The 23537-nt window shown below is 41.7% G+C and overlaps 2 protein-coding genes across 2 annotated transcripts in view; both read left to right on the top strand.

Annotated features, from left to right (window-relative positions):
* The first annotated feature begins 1379 nt into the window (after nt 1–1379).
* On the top strand, nt 1380–9391 carry serinc2l (serine incorporator 2, like). Its single transcript, XM_074682862.1, has 10 exons — nt 1380–1515; nt 2334–2495; nt 2945–3132; nt 4633–4712; nt 4839–4976; nt 5102–5271; nt 5630–5720; nt 6885–7038; nt 7123–7332; nt 7704–9391. Exons 1-10 carry the CDS (start codon nt 1477–1479, stop codon nt 7840–7842), a joined length of 1371 nt encoding a protein of 456 aa, XP_074538963.1. The 5' UTR covers nt 1380–1476; the 3' UTR covers nt 7843–9391.
* Nucleotides 9392–12766: 3375 nt separating this feature from the next.
* hivep3b (HIVEP zinc finger 3b) overlaps nt 12767–23537 on the top strand; it is a 50894-nt gene continuing 40123 nt past the window's right edge. Inside the window, exon 1 of the mRNA XM_074683017.1 lies at nt 12767–13024. The gene's annotated coding sequence lies outside the window, so the exon portion shown is untranslated. The remainder of the gene's footprint in view (nt 13025–23537) is intronic.

Here is a 23537-nt window from a genome sequence, read left to right as displayed (position 1 = left end):
CTTCAGAGCTGTGACTGAGACACACATCTTTACCTGAAACTGTTGAATGTGTTCAATTCTTCAGTGACCCCCCACCCAGCATTTCAATTTACTCTAAAATAAACACAAAACAAATCACTACTATGCTTAAAAGCCCCTCAAAGCATTTGGATGCGAGTTGAGTTTTACTTTTGCACCATTGCACCATTAGTGTCAAAGTGGGTAAAGACAATGTACAGCTAAAACAGGGAGCCAGAAAGTAAGGGCTTGTAGGCCATGTGGTTGATCTTTTCCAGTTTTGTTTGGATACTTGTAGTCCAACCATGAAATATTATACAAGGACTTTAACCCTGAGCTTTTCATATGCTGTAATTTTCAGGCCAAAATAAAAAGAAAATTGATAATAGAAACATTTCAAGTTGTTTTGGTACAAACAAACAAACAAACAAACAAACAAACAAACAAACAAACAACAAAAAAACAGGCAGGACAGGAAGCAAGCAGAAGAGAGGGGTAGAAATGAAGAAGAGAGAGTGGAAAAAATCAGGAGATTCAGGTGAGCTGAGGGCCACTGAGAGCAGAAAAGAGCAAGAAAAAAGGCAGGAAGAAGATGACTAATGCTAGGGATGAAGAGCAGAGGAGGGTATCAAATTAAGAAAAAGATACAGATACTGAAGAGGTAGAAGATGAGGATGAGGAGGAAAAAGATTGCAGGGGGTCAGAGGATCAATCCTCAGTTTCAGCTGAACCATATGGTCTGTTTTTCTGATCCATGTCAAATTGTGTAGGACGATGATCCTTAATAAAAATAACATTGTTTAAGGAAAGTGTTTTATACAGTCTATGGTTTGCAGGTTGGATGTGTAAAGCTTTAAAGTTGATCTGATTTATTCACTAATCATAATGAACCACATTCTCCCGCCACCCAAAGAGAATGTAGTAAGTTCTGCTGAAAGGCCCTCTCTTGCTATTTGTGCAGTTTTACATGACAGACACTCAGCTTCTGGGATGCTAAGTGAGAGAACAAATGGTTAGTTTTAGCATCCCCAAATTAACTGTCTTGTGTGACTGAAAACACAAATACCAATTTGTATTGAATATGATAAGTAAATGTGCCATTTACAGAAGAACCAATTAAGCATGCATCCATTTGTTTTGTTGTATAAAAACACTTTATTTTAGTTTTAGAGATGTTGTGTCTGACCACCTGGAAGTACCGAGCGTAATTATATCTTACTTTATTTTATTTATCTATTTATTTTTATTTAATTTATTTTTGTTTTGTTTTTCTTCACACGGTCTCTCTACCATGTCCCTTTTGGGTTTCAACAGTGATTGTGGATTAGCATATAGGCTACCGAAGCTGTATGACGTGAAACTCTTATTTTGAAATTGTCAAAGCGTTTCCGGTTGTTGTGGCTGGTGTCAGGTTAGAGCTCCTGGGAGCAACAAGAAAGAAGACGGTGTTGGTCTCTCTTCCTGATTTTACCAATAATAATGGGGGCTTGTTTGGCACTGTGCTCTCTGGCCAGCTGCGTAAGTATTCTGTCTCCTCACCGACATTGTTTCTCATATTTTAACATCCGGCTTTGCTTACGGCCGGTTTTTGAGCGTTAAGGCGGTTAGCTAAGAAACGAGCACAGCTCAAGCACAACGTAAAAACTCTCAAAACACAAATTATCTAATGTAAGTTTGTATTTGAATTATAATCTTAAAGTGTCTGCACATACAACATTAATTAAAGAGAATTCAGCTCTAGAGGTTGGTGAAGCAGCAGGGCAAATGGGGCAGGGGGTGACAGAATATGGAGCAATGGCTAACGCTTTTTAATGCTAACAGGACGTTTTGGTACTCTTATCAAAGATAGACGCAACGGCCAAGTCTCTGTGACAGCAGTTCCCTATTTGGTCGATGTAACGTCACCTGAACAGGGAAATTAGCCAAGCTAGCTCTGTTGCTGTCAGTAACTTGGTGTAATTTCAATAAGGTGGAGTCTGTTTGTCTTTCCAAATGTGGACTGGCAGTGTGTATGATAAAAGCAAAGGAACAACTGCGCCCTAGATTTGTTGACATACTGGTCCCAGCGTGTTGTTTGTTGAAATATCAGCTATTTATGAGTCAGGCATATGGGGTTTTACCAGTATATCATGTCTGATGATTGATATTTAAGTCAGTGTTGATATGATAAACCTATATCATGTTGGCACACACTGTCTAAGCAAAGGTCTACCATTATTTACTGACAGTCCTGCTCAAAATCTTTGAATATCCTTTTTTCAAGTGTCTTGAGATAAAGTTTGTTATGATTTGGCGTGACATAATTGATTATTTTCCCTTGTTTCCATCACCTGTAGGCCTCATGTCTGTGTGGCTCAGCACCATGCCTGCTGTGTGGCTGCTGTCCCTCCTCCAATAACTCCACCATCACACGACTGGTTTTCTCCTTCTTTCTGTTGCTGGGGACCATGGTGTCGGTCATCATGATACTTCCTGGAATGGAAACACATCTCAATAAAGTAAGATCTTTGTCAGCGCAACTGTGCTATGGCTAAGCTTAAACATTACTTAAGCTTAAGCCACAGTATGTGATTATAGTACATGATTTGGATGGAGGTAAACGTTCATGTATGCAAACTTTTTCTTGTTTGTATACTTTTTCTGTGCAGACAGTGACAACAAATTTCCTGTGGACATTAAAGGATCTATCTATCTATGATTTATTTCACTGAGTTATTCATGGCAGTAGTTTTGATGATGACCTATCTAGATTAAAAACTAGGTATCTGAGATAAGGTGGTTATATATTAAAAGCCAAATAGAGATTAAATGCTTTTGTGTTTCCTCATAGTTGATGGCTGACCTGTGATAAAATTTGTCCTCATTAACAAGTTGTTTTCACTGCAAGCATTATTCCAACGAGTATTTCCCAGAAATTATTTCCCTGTGTCCTTTTCCTGATTTCTAGATTCCGGGATTTTGCAAAGGAGGTTCTTCTCTACCTGTGGTTGAAAACCAAGTGAAGTGTGACGTCCTCGTGGGCTATAAATCTGTGTATCGGATGTGTTTTGCCATGACCTGCTTCTTTTTTCTGTTCTCTGCAATCATGATTGGTGTCCGTAGCAGCAAAGATCCACGTGCCAGTATTCAAAACGGGTACGTGCAGTTTTGTTTGCAATTTGGAATGCAACGATTAACCAGTTTTACAACTAATCGCGATTTAAAATGTCACAATTATGTAATCGTAACGGCTCTTGTACATCGTGTTTCTGTCCTTACTTGCAAAAACAGACATTATGTTGGTACGTTATTTTCGATGCAACCTGCACAGAACAAAAACGAAGCTATAGCAGCGATACACCAGCTTAAAGAGCTGTGACTATCAAGACGTGGAAGATGCGCCTCATCAGCTTAGCAGGGCTTCACATTATAACTGGCCCGCTTGTCCGGATGCGCATCTGAAAGGCTCTGGGTCAGCTGACTGTGCACTCCAGGGAGTTAAAATAATATCTATAAAAATAAACGCATAGAGTACATCTTTTTACATCATAGCATACTGTTGTTTTGGCAGCGATCAGTGTGAGATCTTGACGTTATTCACTGATTTAGAGAGCATTTTATGCCCGTGTCTGCACACATCTTCATGAGTAATGGATGAAAGGCACCGCTGCTCTCTCCCCCTTTCCCATCAGTGCCCTAAAAACGACAGATTAAACAACTGAACACAGATTGTAAAGCAGGCTATTTCTCAGTCATTTTACTAGTAAAATGTTTTTGAACCTCCGGTTTACAGTAAAAAGCTGGAGAAGGTCCTTCAAAATGTAAACAAAAGAAAATCAGCAGAGGTAGTGTAACGCTGTAACTGTCTCTTCTGAACTGTTAAACCTCAAAAGCATTAACTTCAAGCTTAATCTAATCATACTTGAGGGCTGTGTGTAAGAAAAAGCTCAGGACAACTCCTGCAGTGCATCATGATGCCTTTGGTGACCATTCATCAGCAAAGGAAAAAAATAAATAAAACTAACGTGACACCTTTACATCAATGTCAAAACAATATCACCCTGAGCAACCTTAAAGGGGCAGAGCAACATATGAAATACAAGTCTTTTGAACTTCATTAAGTCAATGATAAAAATACATTAGAATTAAATTAGGACTGTTTGGTGACACTTAGAATAAATGAGACAAAAATAAATCTCATCTTACAGAAGTTTGTGGGAATGAATTTGTGCTCTCCTCTGGTATGTAAATAAATCAGGAGATCTGTGCAGTATTAGCATTAGATCACTCCTTATAACTTAGGTCTATATACATCATTTTAGCTTAACAAGGGTGAAGAGCAATAGTAGGTGTAAAAACATATACATATATAGTAGTATTACACACATTTTTCGAATCTGAGGCAATGTTTCTGGGTCAGTGGTTAGGGAGTTGGAGCCTGTAAAATTGATTTGCCTCTGAGCAAATTTACCTTCATGTCAACCCCTGAATTAATGCATAATAATTGTGAGAATGGTTGAATTGTGATTATTCTTCAGACAATAACTGTACAGTCAAAGTCTATCATCATTGCAGCCCTATTTGGAATACATGAGCTCAGAGATGGGCTTCAATGTGATGTTCTTGTGACAGATTTTTAATGCTTTGATTTTACAGATTCTGGTTCTTTAAGTTCCTGATCCTGATTGGGATCACAGTGGGAGCTTTCTACATCCCCGATGGAACCTTTCATACTGGTACTTAGTTGCACTAATACATTAAAATATGCTCCAGTTGACCAGTATATTGTATCTGTCTCTAAACAGACTTCAAATCTGCGAGTCAAGCAAAGGAGATGTAACAGCTTTTTTTTCATTTCACAGTGTGGTTTTACTTTGGAGTGGTGGGATCCTTTATTTTCATTTTGATCCAACTTATCCTTCTCATCGACTTTGCTCACTCCTGGAACAAGGTTTGGGTAGAAAATGCTGAAAATAGCGACAACAAATGCTGGTTTGCAGGTATATCTCTCGTTTAAATGTTGTCTGTCTTTCTATATTCAGGACGTCTTTTAAGCTGGTAGCACAGAATTACACCTGTGGTTCCATGCTTGATATTTTCTCTTCTTTATGATTACTACTTCCAGGTCTTCTGTCTTTCACCGTCCTCCATTACGCCCTGGCTTTTACTGCTGTGGTGCTTTTTTATGTGTATTACACAAAACCAGATGACTGCACAGAGCACAAAGTCTTCATCAGCCTCAACCTGATCTTCTGCATCATCATTTCTGTCGTGTCCATTCTACCCAAAGTACAGGTACAATGTGGACTGTAAACTTTTATTGAATTTAGCCGGGCAATGAATAGGGCAATGAGAGGAAAAAACATAGTTTGTATGGGTGTTTGAGTTTATCGAAGTGATATCTAAGAAAAACATTTTTTGTTGTGACAGCAGGAGCTGGAGTTTGTTATTAGTAACGTTATAAACTTGAGCTCTCCCTTCTCAAAGAACAGCTGGAAGTGCTGTTCCAGATTGTTTTTAGAGGTGGAAAGATTGATGTCCAAATACTTGCTGATCAACATTTATCTCACATTCACTGAGCATTAATCTACACTTTGTATGATGTCTCATTTTGACCAATTACTACAGTGTACATTTTACCTGCTTCTTACAGGAAGCCCAGCCACACTCCGGTCTGCTGCAGGCCTCACTCATCTCCCTCTACACTATGTATGTCACCTGGTCTGCTATGACCAACAATCCAAGTAAGTCCCCCTCTGTCTCAGGAGGACTTGATCCTGCCTCTGCTCAATAGTTCTCAGCTGCACTAACAGTTGTGATTATACTCACTTGTTTCTTTCAAAACATGTATTTGTTCATTGTTTGCTGCAGCAAGTTGATTTAAGTGGTAAGTTACTAATGACGTCCTGTTGGATTGAAGAGCTGCTTTCCCAAAATGTCGCTCACCTTCCTTGTCAAATGGTGTCTTTAAAGGGCAACTCCGGTGTTTTGACACCTGGTCCTTATTTATAGGTGTGTGCATGCTCATATACTCACTCAGACAAACATTGTGCAGCTCGGAGTCCTTCAGAAGTTATTTGGATCCGACCGATTTTAGCCGCACTTAGCGGGGGCCACGGCAAGGGAGCTTCAGCGCGGGACATAATCTCTGCAAAATCGCTCGTTTCGGCTATATTTTTTCATCCATCGCCGGTGTCATCATAAAGTCAGCTTGTCTACTGTCTACAGGTGGGTCAGCTGACCCAGAGCTGACATCATAAACAAACGTTTGACGGTTGTCCTTACCGGTTTGAGCCTGAGTACAAGGATGAGGAGCTCCATGAAAGAAGGATGCAGAGGGAGAGAGACGAAGAGCTGGCCCATGAAAAACAAGCAGGAGCACGTCCATGACTCAATGCGAACTGGTGGTGCGCTTGTGGACAGTGTTCGCCTATGGCAGAAGAAGAGGAGCTGACTTTAGGATAACACTGGCGATGGATGAAAAAATATAGCCGAAATGAGCGATTTTGCAGAGATTATGTCCCGCGCTGAAGCTCCCTTGCCGTGGCCCCTGCTAAGTGCGGCTAAAATCGGTTGGATCTAAATAACTTCTGAAGGACTCCGAGCTGCACGACGTTTGTCTGAGTGAGTATATGAGCATGCACACACCTATAAATAAGGTCCAGGTGTCAAAAAACCGGAGTTGCCCTTTAAGTAAATAGCAAAAATGCGCTAGCTTGTGGACTACCGGGTTAGTTTTTTTTATACCTAGCCACCTCAGATCAATTTAACCTGATAGGACTTTGAAAATGCATCTCTGGATGCATTTGGGTTGAATTTCACCACTCTTTAAACATTTGGACATCAAGCTATTGGTTAACAGTCCAATGAAATCTAATACTGTTTGTGTGTCTGCTCTGATGTCTTAGATCGGAGCTGTAACCCCAGCCTGTTGAGTCTGGTGTCAAATGTCAATAGCACTGTCTTACCACCTGGTGGCAGCAGCACAGAGGAGGTGCAGTGGTGGGACGCTCAGGGCATCGTCGGCTTGATCATCTTTCTTTTCTGCACTCTCTATGCCAGGTAGGTGAAGCATTGTAACAAAGGTTACTGTTCTTTTTTCTGTTTTGGTTTTAATATTTATCAAACTTTCTCTCTTTGTCTTAGCATCCGCTCATCTAGTAATGCCCAGGTAAACAAACTGATGCAGACAGAGGAAGGTCGGGGCGCAGGGGGAGATGGCGTGGTTGGAGAGGATGGTATACGCAGGGCCGTGGACAACGAGGAGGATGGTGTTACTTACAACTACTCATTCTTCCACTTCCACCTCTGTCTGGCATCCCTCTACATCATGATGACCCTCACCAACTGGTACCAGTAAGTGCTTTTCCTCGTCAAATGATTAACCATGTATTATTGTAACTTTAAGGTACCTGGACTTTGTTAGCAGTATTTATTTAGTAAAATATTATTTAACTCACATTTAAATTTGATTCTTCTTTATCTTGCAAATTGACAACTGAAGTAGTTGTTGCACTAGTAGTGTAGGCCTATAGTCTGGCCACTAGGGGATGCAATACCTTGTTTAAAAGTTATACATCATTCAAACATAAAATTAAAACCCTTTTTTAACAATTAAAAAAATCACTGTAAGCTTTTCTCAATAATTCAAATAAACTTGTATACTATGCTCCCAGTGCTCTCTTGAATTCACCAATCAGTGCCTTTCCCTCTGTGTCCTTCCTCAGACCAGACACCACCACCCAGGCCATGCAGAGCAGCATGCCTGCTGTGTGGGTGAAGATGAGCTCCAGCTGGCTGGGCCTGGGGCTGTACCTCTGGACCCTCATCGCTCCTCTCATCTTTCCCGACAGAGATTTCAGCTGAGCAAGATTTCTTGTTTAGCTCTGTGGAGTTTTTTCTTTGTTTGTTTCTTACACAGGAAAAAAGGGAGTCTGAAGGATACTATGAAAATGAAAGAGGAAGGATATTATACAGTTGGTACTCTAATTTAGTTTTTTTTTCTTTTAACTACTTCTGCTGTTTGTGTTTCAGTTATTGTTTATAGTGTGTAAAAATCACAACAAGTGAAGTGTGTTTTTTGTTAGCTGGCTTGATTTGATGACGGTTTTGGTCATGCAAAAAATGTGTTTTGCCAAATATTCAGCTTGATAAGCGACTCCCCCCCTTCTGCCTGATGTGGTTGTGGTGTGATTGTATGAGCTGTTTTATCTTACTGCTGAATATTAGTTACTGGACTATCACATAGACTTTGCAAAAAGGCACTTTGTCAATACCTCAGACATTTCACTTTCACTATGACCTCAGACTTTACTGATCTGGCCTGGTCTGGTGTCTCTATGATTACAGTAGCTGGAATGTTTTCGAGCCAGGGGGTGACGGGGAGAACCCTCCTGAGGAGCCCCCAGTCAGGGCTGAGTGCGTGAGTGAGATAAGACTAATAAGACACACCCTTTAGATAAGAACTGGGCTTCCCTTTTGCTGCTAGACTGGATGTAAATCCACATCATCACACTTTCACAGAGCATGAGTCTAATCTCAGCTCTTCCTCCGTCCCCTGGTCATTTTATCTGCGGTGCTAAGCCTTTCCATCACCTGATGGCTATTGGCCTTGTGCAGCCACGTGCAACAATTTGTACCTGTAAAACAAGTCTGTTTGCAGCATGGGGACATGTATTGATCCTTAGCAGTGAGCGTCACGTGATGTGCAGTAGTACGGCTCAAGAGGAAATAACCTGAGCTCTCTCACAAAATGCCATAATGTCCAGAACGTTGCAGAGTGTGGTTTTGAGTTGTGAAAAAAGGGACTTGTCATCGTTGCAGAATAATAATAATATTTTAGTTCTGATTAATTGCTGTTGTACGGTATTAACTTTTATAGTATGTTGATGGTTGTAATGCTGATACAGTCATTTTATGCATCATATAGATTTTACCTCTATTTCAAAATGAGTGGAATGAGTCTGAATATTTTCTATCCGTGGAGTAAAAAGGGTTTTTGAGCTGTTGTGACGATCTAAAATCTAGTGTTATATTGATTTTTTTTTTTTACATTTCAAATGTTACACATGTATCTAGTACAAGTATTGTAAATGCACTAAGTGTTGAGACCATTTAATTCTTTTTAATTTGTACATTGAATGTAATTTAATAATCTTTTCCCTACTAATGAGATCGTTTATGCAGAGTTGTCATGTTAGTTCATAACATGTAACATTTCCAAACACTATTAAGTGCCTTTTTGTAGTCCTGGGTTTCAATATGAATATATCACTAATGCTGATATGTGCTTATTATGCCTTGCCTTATATAGTGGTAAGTGAGTTGTTGCATGCCATATCAAAAGGCACAGTCTTACGACTTGAGTAATTATTGTAATTTATGTATAAACACTGTTTTTAATAAAGCTGGAAATCTGTCAATCATTGCTTGTCTTGATGGAGCCTTAATAGAAACTTCACACTAAACAGGTGAAAGAGTTTTTTAGATCTTGAAATACAAAGGCTCTAATGTGTTTTTTAAAAAAAACAACAACAAAAAAAAAACAGTTTTTTTTGTAACAGGAAACAATAATACAAGAAAAGAAATAATGATAAATCTTTATTTTCCATCAACACCTTAATATCCCGCTAAGGTCCTCAGGTTACTGTTTTATGAATGAGCCTCTTTTCTTCACTTCAACTGTCTTGCAGTTTTTTTCTGGATTTCTCACCATATTAGATACAACACTCTTTTTCCAAAATAATATCACGACATTTGCATGTTCATAAACTAACTATTACCAGGGGCAATGCTAGAGTCCCTTGGGGCCCTCCAGCTAGTGTCCTGTAACTCAGCTTTACCCCACAGCTGCTTTTTGACTGGATACATTCACACAAACCTCTGATGTCTTCACCCTTCGATTAGTGTTTGCTCTTCCACTTGGTTTGCTTTGACTGAAGTCGGGAGTGAAATTGAAAACACATGACTGGTGTATCCTGTAAATAACAATTACACCTCTGAGCAGATTTCAGCTCTTTTCCCTGGCTGTAAATTCAAGCAGTAATGTTCCTGACCTGTCCCCTGTACAGCTTGTGCCAGCGCTCGCTGCCTCTGCTGTGTTATTTCCTCCTCTCCCGACTGTCAGACATGGCTCTGTTGGTTTTGGCTGCTACAGTTACTCAATCTGGTTGGCACCATCTAGAAAAGTTCAGGACACACCAACTCATGTCTGCTTTCACCCTCCCACAAACCCACCCCTCACTCAGCCTATCCACAACCATCCTGGACTGATGGATTGTTGCACGGTTTAGCTGTGAGAATGATCGTCATTTCCTTTACATGTAAGTGAAGAAAACAAAGAGTTTTCCTGGCACAGGAGGAAAACAGCACATGACTCTTGATATAAATCTCAGGGATGACATGGGAAAGAAACAACAGGCAAAAACAATCAAAGTCAGTTCTTCGCTTCCTCATTGTCAAATTTCCCAGTATCATAGCTCAACACCACTTCTATGATTTCATGTTACATTTATGCTTCAAGACCTCTGGTGTTACATTTTCATGTGTTGCTCCACTCTCACTTTTCACTCTTAGAAAGCTGCCTTTCTTCTTGTAAACATCTCTCTTATATTCTCATCTATTCCAGTGACTGCAGCATTTATGGTTTAAAAGAAGCTGGAAGACTACACGAGCTTAACGACTGATTACTCTCTACTGAAACATGTCTCCAGTCTGATTTATGCAGTCTGAGGCAGCATTGAAAGGAGAAATTAGCAAAGTGTCAATAATAGTTTGTTTATTGCACCAGGTGTACAAAGCCGAGCTCATTTTTTTCTCTCTTTGGACAGATTAAAGACCCTCTACATCTCTGGCCACTGGCTCCTGTGTCAAAAAACCCACTTCCATTTCCTCTGTTATCACATGCAATTTGTCGTAGTAATGAGAGATCAGAGGCTTTAATGTGCTGATTATGAACCACTTAGTGCAGCTCTGCAGCCACGCTTAGTTTGGCACCCTGGGGTTTTTTAATTGCAGATTGACTCAAACAATGGTTATCAGTTCAGGTGCTATCCCTGACCTTAATCTTCACTCCGCTTTCTCCCACATTAGTCTGAAAATGTCAGCGTTTAGCGCTCACTTCTCAGAGAAAAGGTCATTTTCTGGAGTAGGTCAGCACACTATTCCAGCTTTGTTTCTGTGTTCATGAACTGGTCCTGACACTGATTTAGATAAGTGTTTGTTTTTGTGCACCCCTGTCCACCTTTTTGACAGGACGACTGGAAATGCCTCAGGTGTAATTGGGTTTTAAAAGTAGGATCCAGGCCCATTGAATTATGTGCTGCATGTGGGGGAGCTAATTGAGTTGAAGCCCTGCTGGCACACTGCATGTGCACTGGAAACATTTACCCAACATTAAGCCCCAATTAGGCTTTAAGGATGGCAGACTTGTTGCTGGATGATGGGAAGTGAAGTTACTGGATCCTGTTAGAACCACTGCAGAGAGCCTGAGTAACAAGTATTGATATTTTAATATTTTGTTCCAGGGGAAAAAATCAAACTGTATCTTTTTTCCTCAATGGTTTGTTTGCTTTTATTCCCTCACTTTGGCTGCAATGCAGTGCAGTAAAACTGTCAAAAAAAACTTTGAAAGTCTAAGTGTGGTTGTGTGTGTGTTGTGTGGAAGGATCTCTACTGCGCATGCTCCCCCTCAGCTCAGAGGAGCGGTTAATGCAGTTATATAACAGTGAGTGCAGCCGGCGTCTGCTGTGAGCCAAATGCCAGGCCAGTCTGGTTACATAAGCCTGTCAAAGTCAGATTGTAGCAGCACGGAGCGCTCGCACCACAGCGTGTCCCTGCACTCCGTCCACCGTCTCCTGCTCAGTCTTTCACCTCCTCCCACTGTCTTTCTTGCTCTCCTCTTCCTTCCATTTTTGCAACATCCCTTCCCTCTCCCTCCCTCCCTCCCTCCCACCCACCCCATACACTTTCTCTTTCCTATTCTTCCTTCTCTTCTTTGTGGAGCTGTACTCGACACTGGAAACAAAGAGATAGCATGCTAGATGCAGATGCAGTAAAAGAAAAGGCTTTTTTTTTTATTCCACATGTGTTGCCTGCACATATTTACAGAGCAGCTTTCTTCCCCCAGGTGAAATCATAAGTGTTGCAGCCGGTAACCCCCTGCTGTGAGCTCTGCTGCACCTGGCCTTTAAGAGCACCGTTTGATCTCTAAGCGTGCAGCACTCACAGCTTCCTTCGGTGACCTTTCCTGCATCTGACCCCCACATCAGACCCCCCATGTCTCCTCCTCACTCAGATTTGAGGAACTCAGGCATGCACAGTCACTAGATCACTAAACAGAGAGATGAGTGCAGAGCTTTGCAAAAACGCGCCCGTGACCCTTCAGCAGGAGGAGTTAATTGATTTGTGGCTTCAGATCTTCACCTCCATTATGTCTCTCCTGTGTGTGATGCAGTGTCAGCATCACTTTGGGTGGGCTATTCAATCTTGCGGTGCAGCAAGAAGACATGGGACGGTATAGACGGAGTGTGGTGGTAAAATATAGCAGAGTGAGAAAGTGAGGAGAACGAGCTCGGATCAGTGTGTGTGCATCATGATTATCTCCAATCAGTCTTGTTAAAGAGCGTCTGCATGAAGCTACCTGGCTAATTAGAAATTATTAGCATTAACCAGGAACTGCTTCTTTAAACCAATGGCTGTCTCTGCCTCCTCGTGAATATTCATGAGGCGGGCTCGACGCGCGAGCGCACTGGTGGAGGCAGAGAGGGGGCGGTGCCCACCGGACCTGCCGTGCGGGGCGGTGCGGTGCCGCGGAGAGTGTTTGGCGTAGGGCGAGATGTTGTGTTGTTGTGGCGATCAGCTGAATGTGGCATCGCTGTCCGGTCTGACACAACAGCGGGGAAGCACCCAGAGCCCCCCTGGCTCTCCCTGCGCTCTAACGCGGGCACCGAGAGCAGCTCTATCCGGCGCAGCGCAATCCAGGAAATGCGGACTTCTGGCCCTTTCGTTTCGGGATAAATGGCTGCAGCGCACGCTCTGAAGCAAGCTGGTAAACACGAACTGTCACATTACTGCCTGTTTAATAGTTACTACTGGTGATAGTGCAATGACTGTCACATTCAGAGGGGATATTGCGTGAAGTTACGCGCAGGATCCCACCCGTGCTTTCACAGTTGGAGTGGTGTCATGAAGTTTGGCTGTTTTCGTTGTGTGTTGAAATGATAGAAAAATTCAAAGATGAAAAACGCAGCAGCAGTTAGATGAGAGGGATTTCTGGAAATTGCATTGGCTTGACTTTGCGCGCGTGCAGGAGTAGTGACGAGGGCGCTGCACACGTCCGGCTGACAGCATATGCTTCATCATGTTCCCCCATTCACCCCGTTTGTCCTTTATAATGAAGCAAAGAGGGAGAGCAACAGTGTGAGAGGTCACGGAGAGGGAGGCCACGCTTAAGTTGAAGATTCACGGTGAACTCCTTTGATACTGGCTACACCTACACGCGCAAGACTTTTAGTGGATGACATCATGCTTTGGTGCACATTGATCAATTGTTTTATGTTAAAGGAGTAAAGCTGACCTGAACAGGTTTACCTTTACAAAGGGGTTGAACTGAATAATATGGACATCTATCTATCTATCTATCTATCTATCTATCTATCTATCTATCTATCTATCTATCTATCTATCTATCATCTATCTATCTATCTATACATCTGTGCCTGTAGAGCCAGTTTATCAGGGAGTGAAGTAAGGACAGCACTTCAAGTGTCTCTCGCTCTGCAGATGAAGACCTCAGTGGCAGCTGTCTGCCCTGAAGCAAGGTGTTGCAAAAAAAATATTTTTCATACTATTGGAGGTCAAGTATCAACTACATGCAACAGCCCCTCCAATCCAGCCGTGCTGCAGTGTCCTTCGCTCCTCACTCTGGTTTTCTGTACTGTAACTTCAACTTTCAGCACAGAAATAGAGTGAAGTGTCAGAGCGTGGCAGTGGTGAAAGGAGGAGGGGAGTAGATGAGTGGAGAGTGGCCAATATGCAATTATTTCTTATTGAATCAGCACAAAGTGGCAGCCAGCCTTACAGGGCTTCACTCTGCTCTGGATCGAGACCACTTGTGGTGCTTGCTGGAGAAAGGCGCTATCTCAGCAGGCAACCCAAGGACAGCACAGCTTTCTTTTTCTTACAAATTTCCAAGATTGTTTGACTTCATGAAGCATTTGATGATTGAACAAAGTCTGGGCTTTAGGGATTACTGCTATTTATGGTTTTAGCATGGACGCAGATGAAAGCTGCAAGTCAGACACACTTTGATGTTTTTATACCATTGTAACCCATTGTAACTTGGCTGAAATAGTAGAAGGCTTTTGGAGAATAATCTCAGTGCTTTAATGCTGGAAGTGAATGTGCTATGTCTGTGAGCTGTGGGCCAGTTTCTCAGTCAGTGGTTGAGCAGTGCCTGTGTATTACAGACCCCTTTGGTATTCATAGCCTTACATAGTGCCTCACTTTTACACACACACTTACCTGGCATACCCTCCACAATGCTCCATCTCTCACACCCTTCAGTGAGCCTCGCAGGTGGCAACGTGTTGACTTAAACTCATGAGATGCACTTGGCAGGGACAGGATCATGTGGAGTTCCTGCTCAGGCCTTCAGACACACCTCCCTTCAGATAACAAAGTTTGATAACAGCCACGACGAGGCAGAGATCACGGGATGATCGGCAGAGTCGGAGTGACAGCTGAGCCTGAACCTTGGATGTGAAACTTGTAGGTGTTTCATGGATGCTGTGCTGCCTGTAGAGCTGCTGAAAAGTGAACAAACGCCGTAGCTGGCAGTCAGTTCTGCTTCATGCATGGTTGCGGTCCGACAGATTATACAAAGTGGAAAAAAAATGGCATGTACCAGCATGTCGAAGTGTTGATGCATGTATGAAGGATACCATTGTTAGAAGTCCCCTGTGAAGAAAATGCACACACACACACATACAGTGACACACACCCAGGCTGTAAAATCCTGGTGACTGGTGGACACAACCTTTTCATGTCCCTGCTCTGCTCATTAATCCTGCTCTCTGAAGCACCCGAGAAGAATAGACCCACTGTAGTGCTGGAGACCAGAGCGAACCAGGAACAAGACCCAGGACACACACATACACACACAGAAGCAGACACACATAAAATGTAAAATGGAGGCCAGGAGTGCCAGTCTGGCAGCCTAGCAAATGCCCCACTAGCCTAATAATCGTATTGCATGCGTTCAGCTGTGATGTTATTTATTCTGGAGGGATCGTTTATTTTCTGTTATTTTGTCTGTGGCCTGGTCCGCTGCCAGGAGTTGTGATTCCGTATCATTTCAATCACTGTGTGTGTGTGTGTGTGTGTGTGTGTGTGTGTGTGTGTGTGTGTGTGTGTGTGTGTGTGTGTGTGTGTGTGTGTGTGTGTGTGTTAGAGTTGTGATTGTCTATCAGTGTCTGGCCCCAGCTCAGCGTCTCAGTCAGGCCAGCGTTGTTGGCTGCCCCTTCGAATGCAGATAGAATTTCCTCATGTTTGCCAAAGAGGAGAGTACGTTGTGTAAGTGAGTCTGTGGTGTGTTGGGACTCTGTAGGGTGAGTGCATTTGTGAATGTGTCGCCAATGTGTGTGTTCATAATTCCACAGATGTATTGTGCACATTAGTGCGATTGATTTGTGTTAATCCCGGCATACTGAGGAGGACCCCAAGTTAAGCTAAGTAGTCCAGTCTCTAGTGATTCTGATCTGTATAACCACCTACTCACTTTACATTATCCTGCTGATTACCTGGGCACCAACAAAAGACACTATCAAGCTGAGACAGAACGCTGATTTGAACATGAATTTATTAGTTTCATATAGTTTATATTTAAAGATTTACAATTATTCCCCCTCTGATTCTGAGTCAGCAAACTTTCAGGACAGATTCAGACTCATCTTAAAGAGGCAGATTAGCCAGTGCCTGCACCGGGGCTGATTAGAAACGATACCTTGTCTGCGGACACTGCAGGCAGCCTCATTAGTCTGTCAGCTGGTAAACAAACTGAATGCTAAACGCTAACACCTTTTTTAGATCCTAAAGGACAACAGATCAAATCTGAGACAGTTATTTGCTTGTGTTAAGTATGAATTCTGTCATGATGTGCACAATAATTCAGCTTTTGCTTCTGGCTTAAATATCACTATTGGAAAATCTAAAATCTGACATGTTCATCAATCCGGCATTTGTGCATTTTCTGTTACTTTTTTTCTTGTGGTCAATTTTTTGACCTCTGAAAAATGATGGGTTTTTTTCTGTTATGTTTTTTTTTGTCATTTTGACGCTGCCGTACTTGGCATTAGACATTTACTTTGAGGTTGGGAGCCTTGTGATGATTGTGAAGGAAGCGGCTTTCAATGCTGGCTCTTGTATGTGAACTGTGCCAGCCCCATAAAGAGCCATTTAGGAGCCAGAAAGAGCTGGCTCCGGCTGAGCTGGGCCATATGATCTGAACAAGAAAAGAGACTGAATTCCCATCTGTCTGAGCCCAGGTTGTTGACCTGGGAAAGAAGCAGCATTTACTACTTCAACCATAGACGATGGTATGATATACATACTGTCTGTGGCGTCACCCATTTGTTTCTGATACAGGGGCCATATTGGTAGAACTTAACTCAAAACTAGCTTTGTTTGGTTTTAAATGAAGCAAAGAGGCAACCTCTTGCCTCCTTATTTAGGTAGTTTTCAGGTAAACAACCTCAGTGTCAACCTTTGTAGTTTAAAGTAATCCATCCATTTTCTGAACCGATTATTCTGTTCAGAGTCGTGGGTGGCTGGAGCCTATCCCAGCTATCATTGGGCGAGAGGCGGGGTACACCCTGGACTGGTAGCCAGCCAATCGCAGTCAGAGTAATCCTTCCTTCTTTAAGACTGCAATGTGCAATAAAAATTTTTACTGGACTCGATTGCGGGGACCCTTTCTGTTGCAGCAGGTGTGGGGGGCAGACCATCAGATGTCTTTCATCATGTCTAATGTTAACAGTAAATTGTGGATCTGCTTTAATTCGGCTATCCTGCCACCTTCTGGCCCAGAGTCTCATGCACACTGTCATGAAGATGTGCCTTTTAACCAGGCGTGGGCTTGTTTTGGAATGACTTTGCATTGTTCAAGGTTACTTTTTGCTGGATGCAACGCAACGAGGTCAGGTATTTATCAGTACAGTTACGCAGCACTTTCGGTCGGAGCGTGACAACGAGAAACCGTTGTAAGTTGTACTGTACGTCAGTACAGCTGAATGTGGCGCTACTAGCAGCCTGGTGCTGTCAGACGTGACTGTAATGTTTAATTTTAGTGAATCCTGGTTATGTCCTGCCAGTCATCTACCAAGCAGAGCTAATGTAGCCTCACTCTTCATTTTATTGATAGACTCTCAAGTTTGACCACACCACTGCAGATTAACTGCTGACTGTGGTTTGGCGTGAACACTATCACAAACAGTTTAGCCCTTTTAGCCAGGCTGTATCACCCTCCCGTTCAGCTTTCTTCTTCTCTTCTGTCCTTTTTCTGTCTGACAGTTAGTTTTGTCTCTCCTTACACTAAACTTTGTCAGCTGGCGTGGTGTTGTCATAGAGACCTAGAAGTGCCGAAAATCAGTCTGGTCCTGCTCGACCGGATTGGGAAGCTACAAAGTAGCATTTTGACGTAACCTATATTGGTGCTGATAATCTCATTTTAAAGTGTAGATTACAAAAAATCCAGAAGGGAGACTTTTTAAGATCTCTCAGAAAGTCCTCACAGTCACTTTAACAGTGAAAGAACAGATTCACTGAAAGTTATGAGAGTGTTAGTTTTTCCATTGTTGGGTCTTTATCTCATTGTGTGTGTGTCTGTTTGTAGTGTGTAGTGTGTGCTTTAATGTGTAGAGTGTGCTTGTCTGCTGTTTTAGTATCTGTTTATCTGTCAGTGAGTTTTTTTCTACAGTTTTCTGTTTTAGGAGGTTTGCATTAAATGTGTGTTATTCTGAACTCTTTGTGTGCGCGCGCGTGTGTGTGTGTGTGTGTGTGTGTGTGTGTGTGTGTGTGTGTGTGTGTGTGTGTGTGTGTGTGTGTGTGTGTGTGTGTGTGCGTTAATGTAACAGTCTGGTTACGTAATGACTAAAGCTGGTGTTCATGTAAAGAGGTCCAGCTTTTACAGTAAGAGAGCTTACTCATTCAGACTCTCTTCAGAGTTAATCATTAGCCTCCTCCGCACTGTTAGCTGCCTGCTTCAATGTTCTGGGGAGTTAGTTGTGTGTGATGGGGATAGCAGTAGCAACCATCACAATAACTCTCCAAGCCGTGATGTGTCATCTTGTCTAGAAGTCCGTCCTCTGTTCCTTCCCTCTGTTAATGCTATGATCTTATCCTGCTGTCTTCTTGTATCAGCAGTCTTGTGCAGGTGTTCACTTTCCACAGTGGCCGCTGTTGTGTAACAGTGATTGGTGCATTGTGATTGTAAGCTTCAGCACTGCTTACCACAGGTATGTCTGGAGGTATGTCTTCCAGTATCTCATTGTTGAGGATTGTGTAATGCTTGGGAGAGGCTGATAATGACTGCATGAAAACAGTGTCAGCTCACAAAGTGGCTTATCAGTCATACTGGGCATTCAAATTTCAATGCAGGAGTGAAACAGTACTCTAAGAGCTGTCTAGCAGGGATCCTGTTTTGTTTTTGGAGATTAGATATGGATACATTCCTCGTGTGCGTATCGATCAGTGATGGAGGCTTGATATTGTGTTTCATGGTTAGATATCTCCACCTCGTCCAAATCTCTGGCTCTCAGGGTCCCAGGACGCTCCTCTGACCACACCCCTGAGCTCACTCTGCATCTGTGCAGATCACAATAAACTCCAGGTGTCTTTTCTTTAATCTAAGCTTAGAGGATTTACTGACACCTCTGAAGCCAAATCTATCTTTGCTTTACTTGTTTTAAACATATTAATTACAGAGCAGTGATTGTTGTCTCTTCCCCAGAGCTGATACCACGCTCCCCAAATTTGTTTCCTCTCCTTATCTCTCCACTTTGTCCCCTTTTGTCTCATTCCTGAACAATGATTCAGATTTTGTCCTCAGTTTTGTATTTCTTTCTTTTCTTTCCTCCACTTATTCCTCCACATCTCCTCCTCCTATCTCTTTTTTCTCTTAAGTTACAGTAAGGGTTTTCACATTTATTGCGCAGGACTCCTCTACCTTCCTCTTCTGTCCTCTCTCCCTTTTTTCTCCTCTGGAGTCCTTTGTCTCAGTGCGTAAGGCGTCCCTGCAGTAGCAGTGAGTGAGGATTGGAGGGATTTCTGCTCTGCAGGAGGGTAAAAGGGCTTTGGGGAAAATCCTTCCAACCCTGGTATGGATCTGCTGAACAAATCGAGCGAGCAGGCAAGACTGCAGCTTGTTGTTCAGCAATCATGTCGCTGGAGCCGAGAAGTGACCTCTGGACTCCTCTTTCAGATGGACTCTTTAAACACTCCTCCAAATGTAAAGAAAAAGCATATGAGAGAGCTCGGATTGGTCCAGCCCTGCAGCATATTAGAAAATGTTGATGTGCAATAGGAATAACGGTTAACAAGTTGTTGGTTGTATAAATTTTACACAAACAAACAATTGGAAACCACGTATTGAATTGAATTTATTTATATTGATTTAAAGAAGGAGAGGACAGTGAGTAGAGCAGGAAACAGGGTGAGAATTAAATACATATATGTATATAGTCCCCCAGAGTCAATGGTTGTTGGTGCTTTAATGGAGATAATTTACTAATCATCTTGTTTGTCAATTGAATTCACATTTAATTCAACAATTTGAGTTTTATTAAAACTGAGTCTGTAACAGAAACTAAAGTACATTTTTTAAGGCAATCTCTTTTCTGGATCTTTAAAGTTCCAATTTGTTACAGAAAAACATCCTATCCTGTGTCGAGTGCATCATTACATCCCTGTCTGAAAGTGTAGACGTGTAAAAGAGGAGACGGTCTGTGGGTGTGCTTCATTTGTTATTTCCCACATAGTCCCCGAAGCTGCGCTGTGCCCTGACATTGTCAGGTAAGGTCACATAGAGAACACCTCATTTTAGATGCTGTTAATTATGCAGGAGTGTGGTCGTCTGCCATCACTGGGAAGGTCATTTACTTCTCCCCCTGTTTAAGGGCACAAAACTGCTCAGACTGAGGACTGTGTGTGTTGTGTAAGAGAAGAAGTGATAGTTTTTGTTGTGGTTTTGGGACACCACAGATGCTGATCAGCTCATTAAAAGGCTTTGAGATTCATCTTGTGTTTGGTGTCAGTTCAACCAAAGAGAAACGTGTATTTACAGAGGAACTGTTTCTGTACACTGCGTAGGTATGTCTGCATGTTTATGTATATATTCAGGGCATGTTTATGTGAATGGTGTTTTTGCTGATGCCTTCATATTGCCTCTGAGCGAGGGCGTCTGTTTCACCTAATTGAAGGTCAATATTTATCTGAGCATTCCTACAAACAACTTCTCTAGCTTGGTCGAGACAGAACACAGACTTCCACTGTACTCCAATAAAATCAGAGTGTCTGTCATGTTTTAGTCTAGCACTGCCAGACCTGCACCTTCACGGTACAGTACATTTGTACTGTGCTAAAGCAAAGGAGAGGTCTATCACAGCCTGCTGTGTTGTACAGTATACACTAAACACCTTGCTCTGCGTTTGATTTTAAAAAAGCAATCAAAAGTTTGTCCCTGAAACTTTCCAAAGGATGACACCAGAGGCACATTTTGCTCATGGTTAATTAAATTCACTGAACATGTGGGATTTCTCTTATTCGATAATACATTTTTTAACTTCTAACAGGGACGCTGAAAGTAGCAACAGCGACTGGGGGAGAAGTTGAAATGTATAGGATATAGTATATCTCCACGTATTCAAAGTACCCAAAGACTCGAATGCTGGGGGTTTCCTTCGAGCGTTGCTATAGCCTGTTGCCAGCCAAGAAGTTTGGGTTTCACAACGTTGTAAGGTGAAGCCAATTTTCACAGAGATTGAGGAAGCCATACATTGATACAATCAATTCAAATTCAATAATTACCTTTATAAGAATGATTTTTTTCATTATTTATTTCTTTATTTTTTCAAATGTTACCTAGAACAATGTAAAAGTAAAAGTCATCTGCCAATTTAAATTCTCTCTTTAATAAGTTATAACCTTCTAATTTGTTTATTGGCTGAGTTTTCAACTTCCACTGATGGCAATATTTGTCCTTATTAATGTGGTCTAATTTTGTGATTGAGAGTTGGTGATGACTTGTTTGTCATTATTTTGAAAAAAAAAAGATCCTATTTTCTGTAGTGTGGTGTTAGTCCAACCAATTTTTTCTTTATCCCCAAGATGAATGAACCTTCAGTCATTACGAATTCACGCCAAAAATCTTGCATATGATTCGCTTAATTTGGAAAATTGGCACCGCCCAATTTACATTGTTGCTTATTTACATTGACTTTACTAGTGATACGCTTGTCCAAATCATTTTACCTGTGTTCAGTGTGAATGCAGTATTAAAGTATTGAAAAAAGTTTTACTTCACTTTCAGTGAGGGCTGTTTCAGGAGGATCACCCAGTGTCAAATTTTCCTCAGACAGTATTGCTAATGGTGGCATCTCAAGCGGTTTGTCAGTATGATGTGTGTAAATGGGATAAGTTAATGATGAATGGTCGTGTTTACATTTATGTTTATTTGTAACTGAGGGTGAAATTCTTATAAAGTCAGAACCTTGTTGGTGTGGGCAGGTGTTTCACCCAAAAAGGTCAAACAGTTTTTAACCGCTGTACCCTGAGGCAGCATGGTGCTGCAGAAGGATGAACAAACATTTGGTAGTTGTCTTAGACAAGTCGTATGTTTGTTATGTAAAATAAATAATCTGATCATTGAAAAAGCAAATGAAATGTGGAGTTTCATTCATCAGGAAGCAAACAGCAGTGCATCAGTTATTACCCAGGTGTAGCGCCCCAGTGGTTCAAAGCATTGGCTTGGCCTCTACAGTACTCATGGACACTTTACATAGCACCATCTATCCCCAGTGTATGAAGTGAAGTTCATGATTCATTTCAGAACCAGGTTAGAGAAGACACGAGAACAAAAGAGTCCAGTGCAAAGCATTCAAAATCTATCAACAGGAAAGTTTGTCAGACCAGATTTTTATATGAGGAAAACTATGTTTGCATTTACTTCTCAGGCAAACAACAAAGACAAACTTCATTGTTTGACTTACCTATGGTTTAAAGAGCTGTGGTATCTCCGTTCTCTGGGTCACTTATGAGGCATCCTCTGTAACATTGTAGTTTTCACGTTGAACTAAGTTTGAGAGAAAGACAAAAAAAAAGCACAAAGCTCTGGGTTCTCTTTCACTTGTTTGAAGCCGTCACGTTAGTTTATGTTGCTGTTGCTGTTCCTCTGTCACTGAATCCCTAAAATATGTGTTGGTCTAAGATTATGTAATAGTGACTTAACAAACACATTTGCTTACTTAAGGGTCAGTCTGATAGTATTCCTTGATAATCCTTGATGTGCCTGTTCTGTTTATTTGACAACCTTGTCGTCAAACAAAAGGTCAGACAGCGGGTGAATCATCGGGGCAGAATTGGCTCCACAATACATCACAGCTGTTGTCGGGTGATCTTGTGTCATATCTGTCGTACTGCTACAGTTAAATGAAGATGAGAGATGAACAGCCTGATGGAGGGGAAAGTGACTGTTTTTTGTAGTTTTGATGGTGTTTTTGTTTGTATTGATGGTTATTCTAGGATGTGTCAGAGGACTTGTCTTGGTTAGTCCAAGAGAGTGTTAACCAGATCAGCAACATGGAAAACTTAACAAAGATGTACAATGAACAGATTATTTCAAACACATATTCATCAAAAATGAGCATCTACTGTTCAAAGTAATGAGTGTGTTTAATGAATCTATAAGGGGGTCGAGTCAATATAGAGCATGGAGAACATGTGGCATTGTTTCATTTTACAGTGTTTGTACAGTAAATCATCAAGAAACAAAAAAAGTTTCTCCATTAAGACACTTTGTCTGTTGAAACCCAAGCCAGACTTGAATCACATCAGAGCTCAGAATAAAGGCTGAAAAAACAGTTTGATTTTGTTAATGTTAGACCAAACAGAGCTGCTGACACAGACTCAGCCAGTGTAACCAAGTAAACAAACAGGCAAAAAAAAGGCCTCTGGTCTTGAGTTTACATGTTGACACACTGCTGCTTGTGGCCACAGCCAGGGTTTTCAACAGTGTTTGGGGGCGATGAGAGATGATGAGATGAGATGGATGAAGATGTGAAAGATTAAAAATGAAGGCAAACACACGACAGGCTGAGGTGTTCTGTCATTTTCTGCTACCCATCAAAAACTGCTACTTTGTGGTTCTGCACATGCGCTCTACATCATTAGTGCTACAGCCATAATTTTTGGCTCCCTGTGAGTACTGGGGGCATTATTTAATGAGGGACAACTGAACTACCAAAAAACGCTCCCCCTATAGTTTTCATTAAAAATTGAAGAAAGCGCAT

This window comes from Halichoeres trimaculatus, unplaced genomic scaffold, assembly GCF_033239565.1.
Source record: "Halichoeres trimaculatus isolate MK-OKI-2021-1 unplaced genomic scaffold, fHalTri1.1 fHalTri1_scaffold_12, whole genome shotgun sequence".
In the NCBI taxonomy this organism is placed as follows: Eukaryota; Metazoa; Chordata; class Actinopteri; order Labriformes; family Labridae; genus Halichoeres; species Halichoeres trimaculatus.
Note: the sequence above shows the minus strand (reverse complement) of the source record. Positions and strands in the feature narration are given on the sequence as shown.